Source organism: Hyla sarda, chromosome 8, assembly GCF_029499605.1.
Source record: "Hyla sarda isolate aHylSar1 chromosome 8, aHylSar1.hap1, whole genome shotgun sequence".
Lineage (NCBI taxonomy): Eukaryota > Metazoa > Chordata > Amphibia > Anura > Hylidae > Hyla > Hyla sarda.
The window spans coordinates 222,211,851-222,229,553 of record NC_079196.1 but is presented as its reverse complement, the minus strand read 5'-3'; the positions used below and the strand labels follow the sequence as shown (position 1 = coordinate 222,229,553).

Below are 17,703 nucleotides of genomic sequence, written 5' to 3'. Positions count from 1 at the left end.
CCAACCAGAGTGCCTCCAGAAGTTGCAAAACTACAACTCCCAGCATGCCCGGACAGCCTTCGGCTGTCCGGGCATGCTGGGAGTTGTCGTTTTGCAGCAGCAGCAGGCACCAAGGTTGGGAAACCCTGTATTAATTTTTTTTAGGTTTTTATAAGTCACCTGGTGCCAGAAAGTTAAACAGATTGGTAAATGACTTCTATTTAAAAACTTTCTGGCACCAGGTGACTTATAAAAACCTAAAAAAAATTAATACAGGGTTTCCCAACCAGGGTGCCTCCATCTATTGCAAAACTACAACTCCCAGCATGCCCGGACAGCCTTCGGCTGTCCGGGCATGCTGGGAGTTGTCGTTTTGCAACAGCTGGAGGCACACTGGTTGGGAAACACTGCTTTTAGGCATCTTATGGTCCTATAGTTTAAAAAAAAAAAAAATCTGTGCTTTCCGAATTTTTTTTTTCTAACGTCTTTACTTCTCTCCATCTTCTCCTACCTTACAGGTTACTAAAAATGATGAGCTGAGCATGGAGCTGCTGAATCTGGCCAACCGAGACCAAAATGACACCTACACGCAGTCTCGAGCTCTGGTCAACGAGGCCACTGCGGAACTGGACAGGGTGCGAGCCATGGTCAACCGTCTGTCAGCGCGTAAGATCAAGGTAGGTCGGTCACATTCACCTCATGACCTGTTCAGATAAAGGATTCAACGTTAGGGCCTCTCCATGGTGGGACCCCACCCATCTCCAGGACATAGGTCCCTTGTACCCTAAGCCAGTGTTTCCCAACCAGTGTGCCTCCAGCTGTTGCAAAACTACATGCTCCCAGCATGCCCGGACAGCCAAAGGCTGTCCGGGCATGCTGGGAGTTGTAGTTTAGCAACAGCTGGAGGCACACTGGTTGGGAAACACTGCCCTAAGCGAAGGGTGCAGCAGTATGTATGCCCGGTCACTGTTACATTCAGTCCGTACAGGACTTTCGAAAATAGTAATTTTACAATTGTTGTATTTTTTCAGCCTGAAGAGTTGGTTGCCTCGGAGCACGAGCGAAAGAAACTGGAAAGAAACGTAAGTTAGGATTTCACCTCTGACCCCGTGACGGCAGATGTCACGTGCTCCATGGTCCTCCTTACTTTGTATCTTCTAACCGGACATCACTTGGACCTTTGTGTCTTTGCAGCTTCTGGGAAACCAGGATGAAATCAAGGAAGAGATAGAGAGTATGAAGAAGATCCATAACACCCAGCAGCAGAAGTTAGAGGAGAGAGTGTAAGTACTTCTAAGGTCTACTCCTTAAAGGGGTACTCCCGTGGAAAACTTTTTTTTTTTTTTTAAATCAACTGGCTCCAGAAAGTTAAACAGATTTGTAAATGGCTTCTATTAAAAAATCTTAATCCTTCCAGTACTTATTAGCTGCTGAACACTACAGAGGAAATTGTTTTCTTGTTGGAACACAGAGCTCTCTGACGACATCACAAGCACAGTGCTCTCTGCTGACATCTCTGTCCATTTTAAGAACCGTCCAGAGTAGGAGAAAATCCCCATAGAAAACATATGCTGCTCCGGACAGTTCCTAAAATGGACAGAGATGTCAGCAGAGAGCACTGTGCTCGTGATGTCAGCAGAGAGCTCTGTGTTCTAAAAAGAAAACCATTTCCTCTGTAGTATTTAGCAGCTTGCTGTCAGTGAATGGAATCAGCTTTGTGGTTAAGGCTGGGTTTCCCAACCAGTGTGCCGCCAGCTGCTGCAAAACTACAACTCCCTGCATGCCCGGACAGCCAACGGCTGTCCAGGCATGCTGGGAGTTGTAGTTTTGCAATATACTTAATATGCTTAAAGGGGTATTACGGGAAAAAAACTTTTTTTTATATATCATCTGGCTCCAGAAAGTTAAACAGATTTGTAAATTACTTCTATTAAAAAATCTTAATCATTTCAGTATTTATGAGCTGCTGAAGTTGAGTTATTCTTTTCTGTCTAAGTGCTCTCTGATGACACCGGGAACTGTCCAGAGTAGAAGCAAATCCCCATAGCAAACCTCTTCTACTCTGTGCAGTTCCCGAGACAAGCAGAGATGTCAGCAGAGAGCACTGTTGCCAGACAGAAAAGAACAACTCAACTTCAGCAGCTGATAATTATTGGAAAGATTAAGATTTTTTAATAGAAGTAATTTACAAATCTGTTTAACTTTATGGAGCCAGTTGATATAAAAATTAAAAAATTAAAGTTTTTTTCCTGGAATTCCCCTTTAAATCTCCATAAGAAGATGTCTGTCTTATATGTGATGTCACCACAGGATCGCCATGGGTAAGGAGCTCCAAGAGGCAAAGAGAGCCATCCGCAACACCCAGCACAAGATGGCGGAGCAGTCTGCGGTGAGTGGTCTCAGGTACCAATGTTATCTGTTGTGTTATTGTGTCACGGTGTCTGCTCTTTAAAGATATTTTCTTATTCCTTCCCCAGGTTCTCCTGACGTCTCAGAGTCAGCTGAATGAAATTGAAGCTGAAAACTCTTGTCTCCAGATGCAGCTGAAGGAGCTCAATGAGGAGTATCGCTCCAGGCTGAACCGCTACATCCAGGACCTAGCTGTGAGGAGCTGAGGGTGAAAGGAGGGGGTATGGGATTAGGGTGGGAAATGGGATGATGGCGGACGTGGGATTATGATAGGCTGTAGAATGATGATGGGATGTAAGATTATGGCAGAATATAGGATTGTCGTGGGATGTAGGATGATGCTGGGATTTAACATGATAGTGGATGTAGGATTATGGTAAGGTGTTAGTGGGATGAGGGATTATGGTAGAGTGTAAATGGGATGAGGGATTCTGGTGGGATGTACGATTATGGTTGGGTGTTAGTGGGATGAGAGATTATGGTAGAGTGTAAATGGGATGAGGGATTATGGTAGGGTGTTAGTGGGATGAGGGATTATGGTAGGGTGTTAGTGGGATAAGGGACTATGGTTGGGTGTTAGTGGGATGAGGGACTATGGTTGGGTGTTAGTGGGATGAGGGATTATGGTTGGGTGTTAGTGGGATGAGAGATTATGGTAGGGTGTTAGTGGGATGAGGGATTATGGTAGGGTGTTAGTGGGATGAGAGATTATGGTAGGGTGTTAGTGGGATGAGGGATTATGGTAGGGTGTTAGTGGGATGAGGGATTATGGTTGGGTGTTAGTGGGATGAGGGATTATGGTAGCATGTAAGTGAGATGAGGGATTATGGTTGGGTGTTAGTGGGATGAGGGATTATGGTAGGGTGTTAGTGGGATGAGGGATTATGGTAGGGTGTTAGTGGGATGAGGGATTATGGTAGCATGTAAGTGAGATGAGGGATTATGGTTGGGTGTTAGTGGGATGAGGGATTATGGTTGGGTGTTAGTGGGATGAGGGATTATGGTAGCATGTAAGTGAGATGAGGGATTATGGTAGGGTGTTAGTGGGATGAGGGATTATGATTGGGTGTTAGTGGGATGAGGGATTATGGTAGGGTGTTAGTGGGATAAGGGACTATGGTTGGGTGTTAGTGGGATGAGGGACTATGGTTGGGTGTTAGTGGGATGAGGGATTATGGTTGGGTGTTAGTGGGATGAGGGATTATGGTTGGGTGTTAGTGGGATGAGGGATTATGGTAGGGTGTTAGTGGGATGAGGGATTATGATTGGGTGTTAGTGGGATGAGGGATTATGGTAGGGTGTTAGTGGAATGAGGGATTATGGTAGGGTGTTAGTTGGATAAGGGATTATGGTTGGGTGTTAGTGGGATGAGGGATTATGGTTGGGTGTTAGTGGGATGAGGGATTATGGTAGGGTGTTAGTGGGATAAGGGATTATGGTTGGGTGTTAGTGGGATAAGGGATTATGGTTGGGTGTTAGTGGGATGAGGGATTATGGTTGGGTGTTAGTGGGATGAGGGATTATGGTTGGGTGTTAGTGGGATGAGGGATTATGGTTGGGTGTTAGTGGGATTATGTTGGGATGCAGGATGTAGGCCGATGGTTGGTTATAGGATTTTGGTAGGATAATCTACTCTATGCTCCTTTGCAGGATTACGTGGATGGGAACATGAGGAATGGAACAGGAGGTAAAATGGAGACCTCCCGCATGAAGCAGTATGTAGACAGCATGCTCAGCGACATCAAAGCTTCTCACAGGTCCAGGGAGGAGCAGCTGGCGACAGCGACAAGACAGTACAAGAAGAGGATGCAAAACCTCATCAAGAAGCACGAGAACCTGTTGATCGCATATCGGTAATGTCATATATGTGGCCCTGGACAGAAATCCTAGTTGGGGCCCCCGGCATGGTCGATACACCTGACCCCAGTACCAATGTCTCCTTCACCAGGATATCTTCATTTTCCAAACTGTATGTATGCCACATTGAGTGTCCATAACATACTGGGAGTTGTAGTCCCACCCCAGAGCGCCCCCCAGCTGCCTGTATATGATTCACATCCACATAGTGATGATCATTTCCCATCCATTTGCAGCATGCAGCGGGAGCAGATCATGGCTCTGGGGAGCAACGACGTTGACCCCGGGCCCCCCGAACATCATTTCTCCATCACCGATCCCGATCTACAGTCCCAGTCAGCCCTGGAGTTAAACCGGCTAAGAGAGGACAAGGCGCGGCTGGAGTCCCAGGTCCAGGACCTGAAGGAGAAGGTAGGTGGATGGGGTAGGTTGTGTGGCGTGCACTTACCTGTTACTTATAAGAATTATTCATTGTTTCCTCCTTTACATTGCAGAGAAGAATTAACGACAACACGATATCCAATCAGCAGTGAGTATGGGAGAGGGGGACCGGGGACAAGCCAGGACAGGGGTTGTCCACCTACCTGTAGCACAGAGGTCTTCAAACTGTAAACCTACAGATGTTGCAAGACTACAACTCCCAGCATGCCCGGACAGCCGTTGGCTGTCCGGGCATGCTGGGAGTTGTAGTTTTGCAACATCTGGAGGTCCACAGTTTGGAGGCTTCTGTCACACTACCGTCTTGTCCCTGCTATTTAACAGCCGTTTTTGTGCTACAAAATGTCCGGCAAAAAAAGGAAAAATAACGGACCATAACGGGTGCTAACGGCTGAATAACGTCCGTCAAAATAACGGCCATATCCATCCGATAAGACCCGTTATAACATCCGTCATGTACCGTTATAGTCCATTATTTTATGGCCATTTTAACACCTCTGCCTACAGACTCCCACAGCTAGGACTACTACTACTCCCATCATGGATCAGACTTGTTTCCATGATGGAAGTAGTAGTTCCCCCGCTGCGGGAGTCTGCAGGTGGCTGGGGAGGCTACATTAGTGTTTGTACTACTACCCCCGTCATGGAACATACTCTGTTCCATGATGGGGGTTGTAGTACAAGGGCTGAGGGATTGATCGCACCGGGTCTCACTTCTGAGACCCAATGCAATTAGAAGTTATTAAACAGGGGAATGGGCGGCATTTTCTGCTCCCCTGCGATGTACAGTGTACTTTTACTTTCACTTTTAAATTCCCCGCCGGGAGCCCTGAATGGCCGGAACTTCCTTTGCATAATTTCCATATAATCCTATTCCCCCCCCCCGACTTTTGTACAATCATTTTATTCCCCCCATGTATATATTTAATAAATGATTCTCCTGCTGCCCGGTCATCTGTATCACAGTACAGCGGGGACATGCTAGTCCATTCACCGCTGCTCATCTCCGTACTTGACAGAGATGAGCAGCCGGGAATGGAGGGACCTGTCCCCCCTGTGCACTGCTTCATTTATTCATCGCCGCCGGTTCCCGATGTCAGTCTATTCCCTATCTCCATCGGGTACGGGGATGAGAAGTGGGGAATAGACTGACATGTCCCCGCTGTGCGCTCTGATTGTGCTTGGAGCAGGGCAGCAGTGGGACATGTCGGGAACCGGCCGCGGTGAATGAATGAAGCAGCGCACATGGGGGACAGGTCCCTCCATTCCCGGCTGCTCATCTCTGTCATGTACGGAGATGAGCAGCGGTGAATGGACTAGCATGTCCCCGCTGTACTGTGAAACAGATGATCAGGCAGCAGGAGAATCATTGATTAAATATATACATGGGGGGGAGAATAAAATGATTGTACAAAAGTCGGGGGGAATATGGAAATTATGTACAGGAAGTTTAAAAACCCCGCCGGGAGCCCAGTATTGGCTCCTCGGTACTGGCCATTCAGGGCTCCAGGCGGGGAATTTAAAAATGGAAGTAAAAGTACACTGTACATCAAAGGGGAGCCGAGCATGCCACCCACTCCCCTGTTTAATAACTTCTGATCGCATCAGGTCTCGGAAGTGAGACCCGGTGCGATCAATCCCTCAGCCCCTGTACTACAACCCCCATCATGGAACAGACGCTGTTCCATGATGGGAGTAGTAGTACAAACACTAATGTAGCCTCCCCAGCCACTGGCAGACTCCCGCAGCCGGGGAATTACTACTCCCCTCATGGAAACAAGTCTGTTCCATGATGGGAATGGGAGTAGTAGTCCCTCAGCATTGCAGGAGTCTGCTGATGTCACCTCTTCTGAGCTCAGAAGTAATAACGGATATTATAAACCGGGTGCAAACAGATGACATTAAAGGCTCATCTGTTTGCCATAGACTTCAATGTTAAAATTTTAACAGCCGTTATTCCACGGGACAAAAATTAGTGCATGCACCGTCTTTTGTGCCATTAAAAATAACGTCCGTTAGTCATAACGGGCTATAACGGGTGAAAACGGATCATCAGAAAATCCCATAGACTTGAATGGGATTTATTAACGCCCGTTTTTAAGGGTTTTGTAACGGAACTTTGTAACGGGTCTTTTAACGGAGCAACAGTATAGTGTGAAAGGAGCCTAAGATGCAATACCACACGCAACCTGATGTGGTGCTGTTTTTGAAAGAGAGTAGCCACATCCCTTTTTTGTCTAGGCGGTGCGATGCTACAAATGTTGCCACCTTGTGTCCACCACGAGTGACGCGTTTCCCTTAAATCTGCAGACAACGCAGCCAAATGAGCGAGGAAAACTGGGCAGAGATCAGAAAGCAGCTGAGAGAGTTCACGCACAACACACAGGTATATGCGGGCGACACCATGATGCACTTGATTGTTACAGACTTATAGGCACTCCAACTTATAGGCATGACTTCTGCTTCTATGACAGTATTGAGAGTATGGTGGGGGCAGCATCATGTCTGGAGGAAACCAGGCACTGCCCATCACCTGCCCAACACCATCCCTACAGTGATCATGGTGGGGGCAGCATCATCTCTGGGGGAAACCAGGCACTGCCCATCACCTGCCCAACACCATCCCTACAGTGATCATGGTTGGGGCAGCATCATGTCCGGAGGAAACCAGGTACTGCCCATCACCTGCCCAATACCATCTCTACAGTGATCATGGTGAGGGCAGCATTATACTGTGGAGACAGAGAGACTGGTCAGGGTTGAGGGAAAGGACGGTTGATTTCTTAAAGGGGTACTCCAGTGGAAAACTTTTTTTTTTCCCCATCAGCTGTTGCCATAAAGTCAAACAGATTTGTAAATTAAACAAAAAAAGTAGCCCACCCCTCTAGGCTAGCATCAGTTGCCTGATACAGTGATGTAATGGTAAAAATGATGACTGGATCGTGCTTCAATTATAATATGAAAGTGCAAATTTATTACACAATAAAATACATATAAAATATAAACAATAACTCCTCGAAACACAAGGGCCCTTGTGCCGAGGAAAAATGACAATATAAAACTTATAAAATTTATACACACACCAATAGCTAGCATTGAGAATTTTTTAGAGAATTTTTTAACAATGCAATAATACTTTAAATCCGGCCTTCGATATTTCAAATGGGTTAAATGTCCCTTAAAGGTATGGATTCCAATTATACGTAAGGTAAAGTCCCATATAGGATATAGATTCCAAATTTTAAACGTAGAATAGGTAAATTATAGTTACCAGTCTGCAATACATCCCGATAGAAAGTCACCTTGAGTTGAAATGTGGATCTTAATCCTTCCAGTACTTATTAGCGGCTGTATACTACAGAAGAAATTCTTTTCCTTTTGGATTTCTTATCTCTCACGACCACAGTGCTCTCTGCTGATATCACAAGCACAGTGCTCTCTGCTGACATCACAAGCACAGTGCTCTCTGCTGACTTCTCTGTCCATTTTAGGAACTGTCCAGAGCAGCATATGTTTGCTATGGGGATTTTCTCCTACTCTGGACAGTTTCTGACACGGACGGAGGTGTCAGCAAAGAGCACTTCCTGTGGAACACAGCAGCTGTTGGGTGTGTCTGACTTCCAGAGAGAGAGGATTGAAGCAGTGTTTCCTACAGCCTTTTCCCCAGGAGGGTGGCAGCTTCCTTGGGAGAGCCTCCTGCTATGGAGCCCCAGACTTCCACCCCTCGAACTAGGCCGGAGGGGGGTGGGAGTGAGAGAGCTACGGCCGATTCCCAGGACAGGGTGAGAAGATCCAGCAGGCTCCGCAGTAATGTGGAGCCCACTCCCCCGTCCTTCGCTGGAAACCGCAAGGCGTCCGGTAAGAAGCTTATGGTTATGTCTTCGGGGACTGTGTCTGATACTATGGAACCCCAGCAATGGGGGGTGAAGGGTCCCAGGGAGTCGCTAGCTACTTTCGGTTCCCGCATGCAGGCAAATCTTGTAGAATATGAGCAGCTGGGGAAAAAGCTGAAAATCATAAGGGAAGACCTGAAGTTTGCCCGCTACCAAACAGATAACTCTGCCAAGGCTATGAGGGCTAAGTTTGCTGCCAGGGTGTGTGAGCTGAAGGCAGAGGAGCAGGAGGTGGTGAGAGCCCGAATGCTGATTGTAGAGGGAGCAGGCATGTTTAAAGAAAAATTAAAGAATGAAGACCGCTATAAAACCATGCGGACCCCTGTGAAGGAGGAAGAGGATAGTCAGGGGGAGGAAGAGTGCTTGTGTGTCACGGAGGAGAAGATGGAGGAAGGTGGTGAGGGAGATGGCGGCAGTGAGGGTGATGAGAGTGAGGGGGATGTGTGTGATACCCCGTGTACCCCTAAGACCTCTGTCACCCCGAGTGCGGATTACATCAACCCTGCCCAAGTCGCCCTACCAGCCACCTCTGAGGAAAGTGACAGTAATGATGGCGGTGACAGTGGACTGGTCTGTGGGGGGCTCCTGCGGGCCATAGTGATGCAGGAGTCACCCACCCGTCTGGAAAATTTCAGTTTTGGCCAGGACCTGGGCCCTGAGGAGAGGAAGAGGAAGAAGAAGAAGAAGAAGAAAAAGGCTGAGGAGCAGATAAAGTTTGTTTTCTCTCCTATCCAGCAGTCTGGGCCACCTGAAAAGTTGGTTCAGGCTGCTGGGCCCCCCACCCTGCCAGATCCCGCTTCTGCTGTGGAACGGGACCAGCACGGGGGGTACAGTGCTGCATCCAACATGGCCGCGGGTGCTACAGTCACGCGTCCTGCTGGTAGGGAAGAGCAGGACAGGCTAATAGTGGGCAATAGTTATGCGGCAGTTTGCAAGGGGAGCGGTTCCCCGAGTATTGTGGGCAATGTTACTAGCCCTGCGGGGCACTTCCCTGAGAGGGGGGGGAGTGTCCAGGCGCCTGAGGTGTGTGGTGAGATCTTCTGCTTGGGGGGCGGTCCCCTGGGCGCTGCTAGTAGTGTCGGTGCTGCGGGGCACTCCCCTGAGAGGGGGGGGAGCGTCCAGGTGTCAGAACCTGCTGCTGAGCCTGTGCGGTTGGGCACAGTGTGTGGCGCAGGCACTGCAGGGATCTCCCCTGTGAGAGAGGGGAGTCCCTGCACATCAGTGGTAGGAGGAGGGGTGAAGGTGTGCCCGGAGGGGCAGCCTCAGCTTCGGGAGGTGATGTCGGCGGTGACATCTCGAATGGAGGAGGAGTCAGCGTCGCCGACAATGGCAGCCGCCGGTGACCTGAGAATGTACAAAAAGGCCAAGCTAAAGCATGTCCAGGCCAGCCCAGAGGTAGTGGGTGAAGCAGCTGCTGATCCCAAAAATACTGTCAATAAAAGCAATGTTAATACAAGGTGTGTGAAAGATGGGAGTGGTAGTGCTGTGGATGAGAGGGGTGTATGTGGCAGTGGTAGTGGTGCAGATGGGAGGAGTGGTAGTGGTGTGAATGAGAGTGGTGATAGTGGAGTGAATGAGAGGAGTGGTAGTGGTGCAGATGGGAGGAGTGGTAGTGGAGTGATCGGGAGGAGTGGCAGTGAAGTGATTAAGAGTGGTGATAGTGGAGTGAATAGGAGGGGTGGTAGTGGTGTAAATGAGAGGAGTGGTAGTGGTGCAGATGGGAGGAGTAGTGGTGTGAATGAGAGTAGTAGTAGTAGTGGTGTGGATGGTAGGAATAAGAGTGGCTTTTGTGGCAGTACAGGTGGCCTAGGCGGGGATGTAGGGACGGTGTCTGGTCCGGCTGCCCCCCCGGTCGTCAGGAGTTATGCAAGTGTGGCGGCTGGGGGTTCAGTAGGATCTTTACCTCCTGCATCTGGTGAAGGTCAGTTGCAACGGCGTCTCCTGGAGGCACTAAAGAGAGGAGAAAGGACGCTCCAGGTAGAGGGAAAGGAGATGGACCTGTCTTTTTGGGTGGAGAGACATGGTCTGGGAGCGTTCCGAGAGAGGAATGGGGAGACCGTATGGTCCCTCCAGACACACGGGCAGGAGGTAGGTCGCAGGAATGTGGCCCGTTTGGTCTGGAAAGGCGAAGATGCGTGCCCCCAAAGGGGCAAGGTGGTGGAGCTTCTTTTCCAGATGGGTTTCAGGGCTGGGGACATCTTTGCCCTGATTCACCCCTTCGGCTCCTCCGAGTTTGACGTCAGCTTTGTTAGGCCGGAAGGACTAGATCTCTTTTGGTCTAATTATGAGCTGATGAAAAACGAGCCCGGATGGCGAGATTTCGCTGTAAAAGCGGTATCTCGCCAGAGTATGGTAAAGAAAGTGACCGTTTTGACCCGTAACGAGTCACTTTCTTGTTATGACATTATGACCTGGCTGGGCAGGTACGGGGAGGTGACGGACGTCCCCCGGAAGAAGTTTGACGAGCACAATATATGGTCTGGGGCCTGGACGTTTTCCGTTCGTCTCAGGCGTTCAGGGAACACGGTCACCCACATCCCTTCGGCCGCCTTTCTGGGACGCGACAGGATTCAGATCTTCTACCAGGGGCAGCCGAGGCTGTGTCACAGGTGTGGTGACCCAAACCACTTTAGTGCCAACTGCACTCAGCAGATATGCGCCCTCTGCTGTGGGGTGGGTCATCTGGCGGCCACCTGTGGGCAGATTCGGTGTAACTTGTGTGGTGACTTAGGTCACCCGTTCAGCCGGTGTCCACGCTCGTTCTCCAACACTGTGACCGCCCCAGCTGGGGAGAGCCTAACGGTTGCCCCAGCGGGGGAGGGGACTAGTGGAGGAGAGGGGGCACCAAAGCCAGTGAAGGAAAAACATAAGACCCCCTCTATGCGGAGGCGAGAGGAGAAGCGCAGGTTGGAGAGGGCCCTTGAGAATGCCCAGGTGCCAGGGGTAGCTCGGGGTCCCACTCCAGACACTGGCTCAGAAGGAGGTCAGAATAACTCTGAGGCTTTGGGTGGGGCCGAACTGGATGAGGAGATAGGGAGACTGAGTAGGGAAGAAGGTCAAGATGCTCCTTCCTCCAGTCATGCCTCTGAATCCGAAACTGTGGATGAGGAGGAGAAGGAGGGGCAGACAGTAAATGGTGGCCAGGAAAAGAAGAAGAGGAGGAAGAAGGGTAACACCATCCCTACAGTGATCATGGTGGGGCAGCATCATGTCCGGAGGAAACCAGGTACTGCCCATCACCTGCCCAATACCATCTCTACAGTGATCATGGTGAGGGCAGCATTATACTGTGGAGACAGAGAGACTGGTCAGGGTTGAGGGAAAGGACGGTTGATTTCTTAAAGGGGTACTCCAGTGGAAAACTTTTTTTTTTCCCCATCAGCTGTTGCCATAAAGTCAAACAGATTTGTAAATTAAACAAAAAAAGTAGCCCACCCCTCTAGGCTAGCATCAGTTGCCTGATACAGTGATGTAATGGTAAAAATGATGACTGGATCGTGCTTCAATTATAATATGAAAGTGCAAATTTATTACACAATAAAATACATATAAAATATAAACAATAACTCCTCGAAACACAAGGGCCCTTGTGCCGAGGAAAAATGACAATATAAAACTTATAAAATTTATACACACACCAATAGCTAGCATTGAGAATTTTTTAGAGAATTTTTTAACAATGCAATAATACTTTAAATCCGGCCTTCGATATTTCAAATGGGTTAAATGTCCCTTAAAGGTATGGATTCCAATTATACGTAAGGTAAAGTCCCATATAGGATATAGATTCCAAATTTTAAACGTAGAATAGGTAAATTATAGTTACCAGTCTGCAATACATCCCGATAGAAAGTCACCTTGAGTTGAAATGTGGATCTTAATCCTTCCAGTACTTATTAGCGGCTGTATACTACAGAAGAAATTCTTTTCCTTTTGGATTTCTTATCTCTCACGACCACAGTGCTCTCTGCTGACATCACAAGCACAGTGCTCTCTGCTGACATCACAAGCACAGTGCTCTCTGCTGACTTCTCTGTCCATTTTAGGAACTGTCCAGAGCAGCATATGTTTGCTATGGGGATTTTCTCCTACTCTGGACAGTTTCTGACACGGACGGAGGTGTCAGCAAAGAGCACTTCCTGTGGAACACAGCAGCTGTTGGGTGTGTCTGACTTCCAGAGAGAGAGGATTGAAGCAGTGTTTCCTACAGCCTTTTCCCCAGGAGGGTGGCAGCTTCCTTGGGAGAGCCTCCTGCTATGGAGCCCCAGACTTCCACCCCTCGAACTAGGCCGGAGGGGGGTGGGAGTGAGAGAGCTACGGCCGATTCCCAGGACAGGGTGAGAAGATCCAGCAGGCTCCGCAGTAATGTGGAGCCCACTCCCCCGTCCTTCGCTGGAAACCGCAAGGCGTCCGGTAAGAAGCTTATGGTTATGTCTTCGGGGACTGTGTCTGATACTATGGAACCCCAGCAATGGGGGGTGAAGGGTCCCAGGGAGTCGCTAGCTACTTTCGGTTCCCGCATGCAGGCAAATCTTGTAGAATATGAGCAGCTGGGGAAAAAGCTGAAAATCATAAGGGAAGACCTGAAGTTTGCCCGCTACCAAACAGATAACTCTGCCAAGGCTATGAGGGCTAAGTTTGCTGCCAGGGTGTGTGAGCTGAAGGCAGAGGAGCAGGAGGTGGTGAGAGCCCGAATGCTGATTGTAGAGGGAGCAGGCATGTTTAAAGAAAAATTAAAGAATGAAGACCGCTATAAAACCATGCGGACCCCTGTGAAGGAGGAAGAGGATAGTCAGGGGGAGGAAGAGTGCTTGTGTGTCACAGAGGAGAAGATGGAGGAAGGTGGTGAGGGAGATGGCGGCAGTGAGGGTGATGAGAGTGAGGGGGATGTGTGTGATACCCCGTGTACCCCTAAGACCTCTGTCACCCCGAGTGCGGATTACATCAACCCTGCCCAAGTCGCCCTACCAGCCACCTCTGAGGAAAGTGACAGTAATGATGGCGGTGACAGTGGACTGGTCTGTGGGGGGCTCCTGCGGGCCATAGTGATGCAGGAGTCACCCACCCGTCTGGAAAATTTCAGTTTTGGCCAGGACCTGGGCCCTGAGGAGAGGAAGAGGAAGAAGAAGAAGAAAAAGGCTGAGGAGCAGATAAAGTTTGTTTTCTCTCCTATCCAGCAGTCTGGGCCACCTGAAAAGTTGGTTCAGGCTGCTGGGCCCCCCACCCTGCCAGATCCCGCTTCTGCTGTGGAACGGGACCAGCACGGGGGGTACAGTGCTGCATCCAACATGGCCGCGGGTGCTACAGTCACGCGTCCTGCTGGTAGGGAAGAGCAGGACAGGCTAATAGTGGGCAATAGTTATGCGGCAGTTTGCAAGGGGAGCGGTTCCCCGAGTATTGTGGGCAATGTTACTAGCCCTGCGGGGCACTTCCCTGAGAGGGGGGGGAGTGTCCAGGCGCCTGAGGTGTGTGGTGAGATCTTCTGCTTGGGGGGCGGTCCCCTGGGCGCTGCTAGTAGTGTCGGTGCTGCGGGGCACTCCCCTGAGAGGGGGGGGAGCGTCCAGGTGTCAGAACCTGCTGCTGAGCCTGTGCGGTTGGGCACAGTGTGTGGCGCAGGCACTGCAGGGATCTCCCCTGTGAGAGAGGGGAGTCCCTGCACATCAGTGGTAGGAGGAGGGGTGAAGGTGCGCCCGGAGGGGCAGCCTCAGCTTCGGGAGGTGATGTCGGCGGTGACATCTCGAATGGAGGAGGAGTCAGCGTCGCCGACAATGGCAGCCGCCGGTGACCTGAGAATGTACAAAAAGGCCAAGCTAAAGCATGTCCAGGCCAGCCCAGAGGTAGTGGGTGAAGCAGCTGCTGATCCCAAAAATACTGTCAATAAAAGCAATGTTAATACAAGGTGTGTGAAAGATGGGAGTGGTAGTGCTGTGGATGAGAGGGGTGTATGTGGCAGTGGTAGTGGTGCAGATGGGAGGAGTGGTAGTGGTGTGAATGAGAGTGGTGATAGTGGAGTGAATGAGAGGAGTGGTAGTGGTGCAGATGGGAGGAGTGGTAGTGGAGTGATCGGGAGGAGTGGCAGTGAAGTGATTAAGAGTGGTGATAGTGGAGTGAATAGGAGGGGTGGTAGTGGTGTAAATGAGAGGAGTGGTAGTGGTGCAGATGGGAGGAGTAGTGGTGTGAATGAGAGTAGTAGTAGTAGTGGTGTGGATGGTAGGAATAAGAGTGGCTTTTGTGGCAGTACAGGTGGCCTAGGCGGGGATGTAGGGACGGTGTCTGGTCCGGCTGCCCCCCCGGTCGTCAGGAGTTATGCAAGTGTGGCGGCTGGGGGTTCAGTAGGATCTTTACCTCCTGCATCTGGTGAAGGTCAGTTGCAACGGCGTCTCCTGGAGGCACTAAAGAGAGGAGAAAGGACGCTCCAGGTAGAGGGAAAGGAGATGGACCTGTCTTTTTGGGTGGAGAGACATGGTCTGGGAGCGTTCCGAGAGAGGAATGGGGAGACCGTATGGTCCCTCCAGACACACGGGCAGGAGGTAGGTCGCAGGAATGTGGCCCGTTTGGTCTGGAAAGGCGAAGATGCGTGCCCCCAAAGGGGCAAGGTGGTGGAGCTTCTTTTCCAGATGGGTTTCAGGGCTGGGGACATCTTTGCCCTGATTCACCCCTTCGGCTCCTCCGAGTTTGACGTCAGCTTTGTTAGGCCGGAAGGACTAGATCTCTTTTGGTCTAATTATGAGCTGATGAAAAACGAGCCCGGATGGCGAGATTTCGCTGTAAAAGCGGTATCTCGCCAGAGTATGGTAAAGAAAGTGACCGTTTTGACCCGTAACGAGTCACTTTCTTGTTATGACATTATGACCTGGCTGGGCAGGTACGGGGAGGTGACGGACGTCCCCCGGAAGAAGTTTGACGAGCACAATATATGGTCTGGGGCCTGGACGTTTTCCGTTCGTCTCAGGCGTTCAGGGAACACGGTCACCCACATCCCTTCGGCCGCCTTTCTGGGACGCGACAGGATTCAGATCTTCTACCAGGGGCAGCCGAGGCTGTGTCACAGGTGTGGTGACCCAAACCACTTTAGTGCCAACTGCACTCAGCAGATATGCGCCCTCTGCTGTGGGGTGGGTCATCTGGCGGCCACCTGTGGGCAGATTCGGTGTAACTTGTGTGGTGACTTAGGTCACCCGTTCAGCCGGTGTCCACGCTCGTTCTCCAACACTGTGACCGCCCCAGCTGGGGAGAGCCTAACGGTTGCCCCAGCGGGGGAGGGGACTAGTGGAGGAGAGGGGGCACCAAAGCCAGTGAAGGAAAAACATAAGACCCCCTCTATGCGGAGGCGAGAGGAGAAGCGCAGGTTGGAGAGGGCCCTTGAGAATGCCCAGGTGCCAGGGGTAGCTCGGGGTCCCACTCCAGACACTGGCTCAGAAGGAGGTCAGAATAACTCTGAGGCTTTGGGTGGGGCCGAACTGGATGAGGAGATAGGGAGACTGAGTAGGGAAGAAGGTCAAGATGCTCCTTCCTCCAGTCATGCCTCTGAATCCGAAACTGTGGATGAGGAGGAGAAGGAGGGGCAGACAGTAAATGGTGGCCAGGAAAAGAAGAAGAGGAGGAAGAAGGGTAAGAGTAAGGCAGCGCCGTCCTCCTCTTCAGTTGTAGCCTCAGACCATAGAAGGAACAATTCAGTCTCTGACCCTCTGATCGTCCTTTCAAATCGATATGAGGCCCTTGGGGATACCATCTCCCCTCCTCTTCTCGAGGGTCCGGAGGCAGTGCGGCCTCCAGGAGGTGCCGAGCCTCCTTCCTCTGGGGCAGTTTCCTCAGGGGGAGAGGTAACACCAGATGCTGGAGGTAAAGATCCTGGGATGGATATATCCCTGAGTTTAAAAAGAGGCAAAGGGTCTTCCTCCGATTCAGATGGGGGTGGAGGGAAGGAGAGGAAGAAGGTTTAAAGGGTGAGGCCATCTAACTCAATCACCCAGGATGGCGGCACTCACCCCACTGACACTGGCATCTATTAACTGTGCCAGCATAAAGTCTGATACGGCTAGATTCGCAGCCTTTGATTTTCTCGGCTGTGTTGAAGCCGACATTTTGTATCTGCAAGAGACCAGGTTGTCAGATCTAGCCTCCCTGGTAAAAGCCAGAAGAGAGTGGAGGCGCGGTCCCTCCCACTGGTCTCTTGCGGCTGAGCCATATAGTGGGGTGGCGGTCCTTTTTACCGCTCCTGTTGAATGCAGACGGGTTATTGAGTTAGAAATGGGGAGGTGCCTGATCTTAGATGTCTTCATGAAGGGACAAGAGCTCCGGCTCATTAACATCTACGCCCCACAAACTAAGCGGGGCCGTAAAGATCTCTTTATGAGGATTAAGCCCTTTCTTTTTACAAGTCGGCAAGTGATCTTTGGAGGGGACTTCAATAATGTTACGAGGTCCCAAGATAGGAGAGGCTCCAATGGTCCGCTGACTTGCGATAGTGTGGCACTGATTAGCATAGCTAGAGAAGCTCGCCTAGAGGATGCCCACATCCGGAGCCCCTCAGGCCACACGGGTTTCACCTATCATCAAGGTAGTTGCAGGTCTAGGATAGATAGGTTTTATTTAAAGGAGGAAGCAGTCTCTTCCGCAGTGTCCGTGGTTGAGGTGGAATTCTCCGACCACTGTATGATTTTGTTTTCCCTGAATGTTTCAGAGACCCCCCGGATGGGAAAAGGTTATTGGAAGCTGAATTCGTCCCTCCTGGAGGAAGCGGAGATAAGACAGTCCTTTGAGGATTTTCTTCAGAGTCAGGTACCTTTACTGGGCCTATGTAGTAGTAAGTCAGAGTGGTGGGAGAAGAAGCGGGTTGCGTGGTTCTTCCGCCAGCTCTCGAGCCTCAGGTCCCTGAACAGGTATCGCCTGTATCAGGGTCTGAGGAGGAAACTCGAGCTCCTTGTCTCGACTGGAGGTAGCCGGGAGGATATCTCCAGAGTGAAATCCTTGCTGATGAGGTGTCAGTACGATAGGCACGCATCTTTGGTTTTTGAGAGGGATTTCGGGAAGTACCGCTCGCCCGACCCTTACAGAAACTGTAAGATGTCAGTGAGTAGTAAAGTCATTTCAGGACTGATTGATAGTACAGGATCTCTGAATCGGT

General features: G+C 50.4%; 1 protein-coding gene across 2 annotated transcripts in view; it reads left to right on the top strand.

Annotated features, from left to right (window-relative positions):
* CCDC78 (coiled-coil domain containing 78) overlaps positions 1 to 17,703 on the top strand; it is a 70,610-nt gene that overhangs the window by 47,365 nt on the left and 5,542 nt on the right. For both annotated transcript variants that reach the window (XM_056536804.1, XM_056536805.1), the window contains exons 5-13: positions 498 to 656; positions 1,011 to 1,061; positions 1,174 to 1,262; positions 2,290 to 2,368; positions 2,457 to 2,582; positions 4,039 to 4,241; positions 4,482 to 4,656; positions 4,740 to 4,774; positions 6,994 to 7,069. In XM_056536804.1, the coding sequence (XP_056392779.1) occupies positions 498 to 656; positions 1,011 to 1,061; positions 1,174 to 1,262; positions 2,290 to 2,368; positions 2,457 to 2,582; positions 4,039 to 4,241; positions 4,482 to 4,656; positions 4,740 to 4,774; positions 6,994 to 7,069 (993 nt within the window). The remainder of the gene's footprint in view (positions 1 to 497; positions 657 to 1,010; positions 1,062 to 1,173; positions 1,263 to 2,289; positions 2,369 to 2,456; positions 2,583 to 4,038; positions 4,242 to 4,481; positions 4,657 to 4,739; positions 4,775 to 6,993; positions 7,070 to 17,703) is intronic.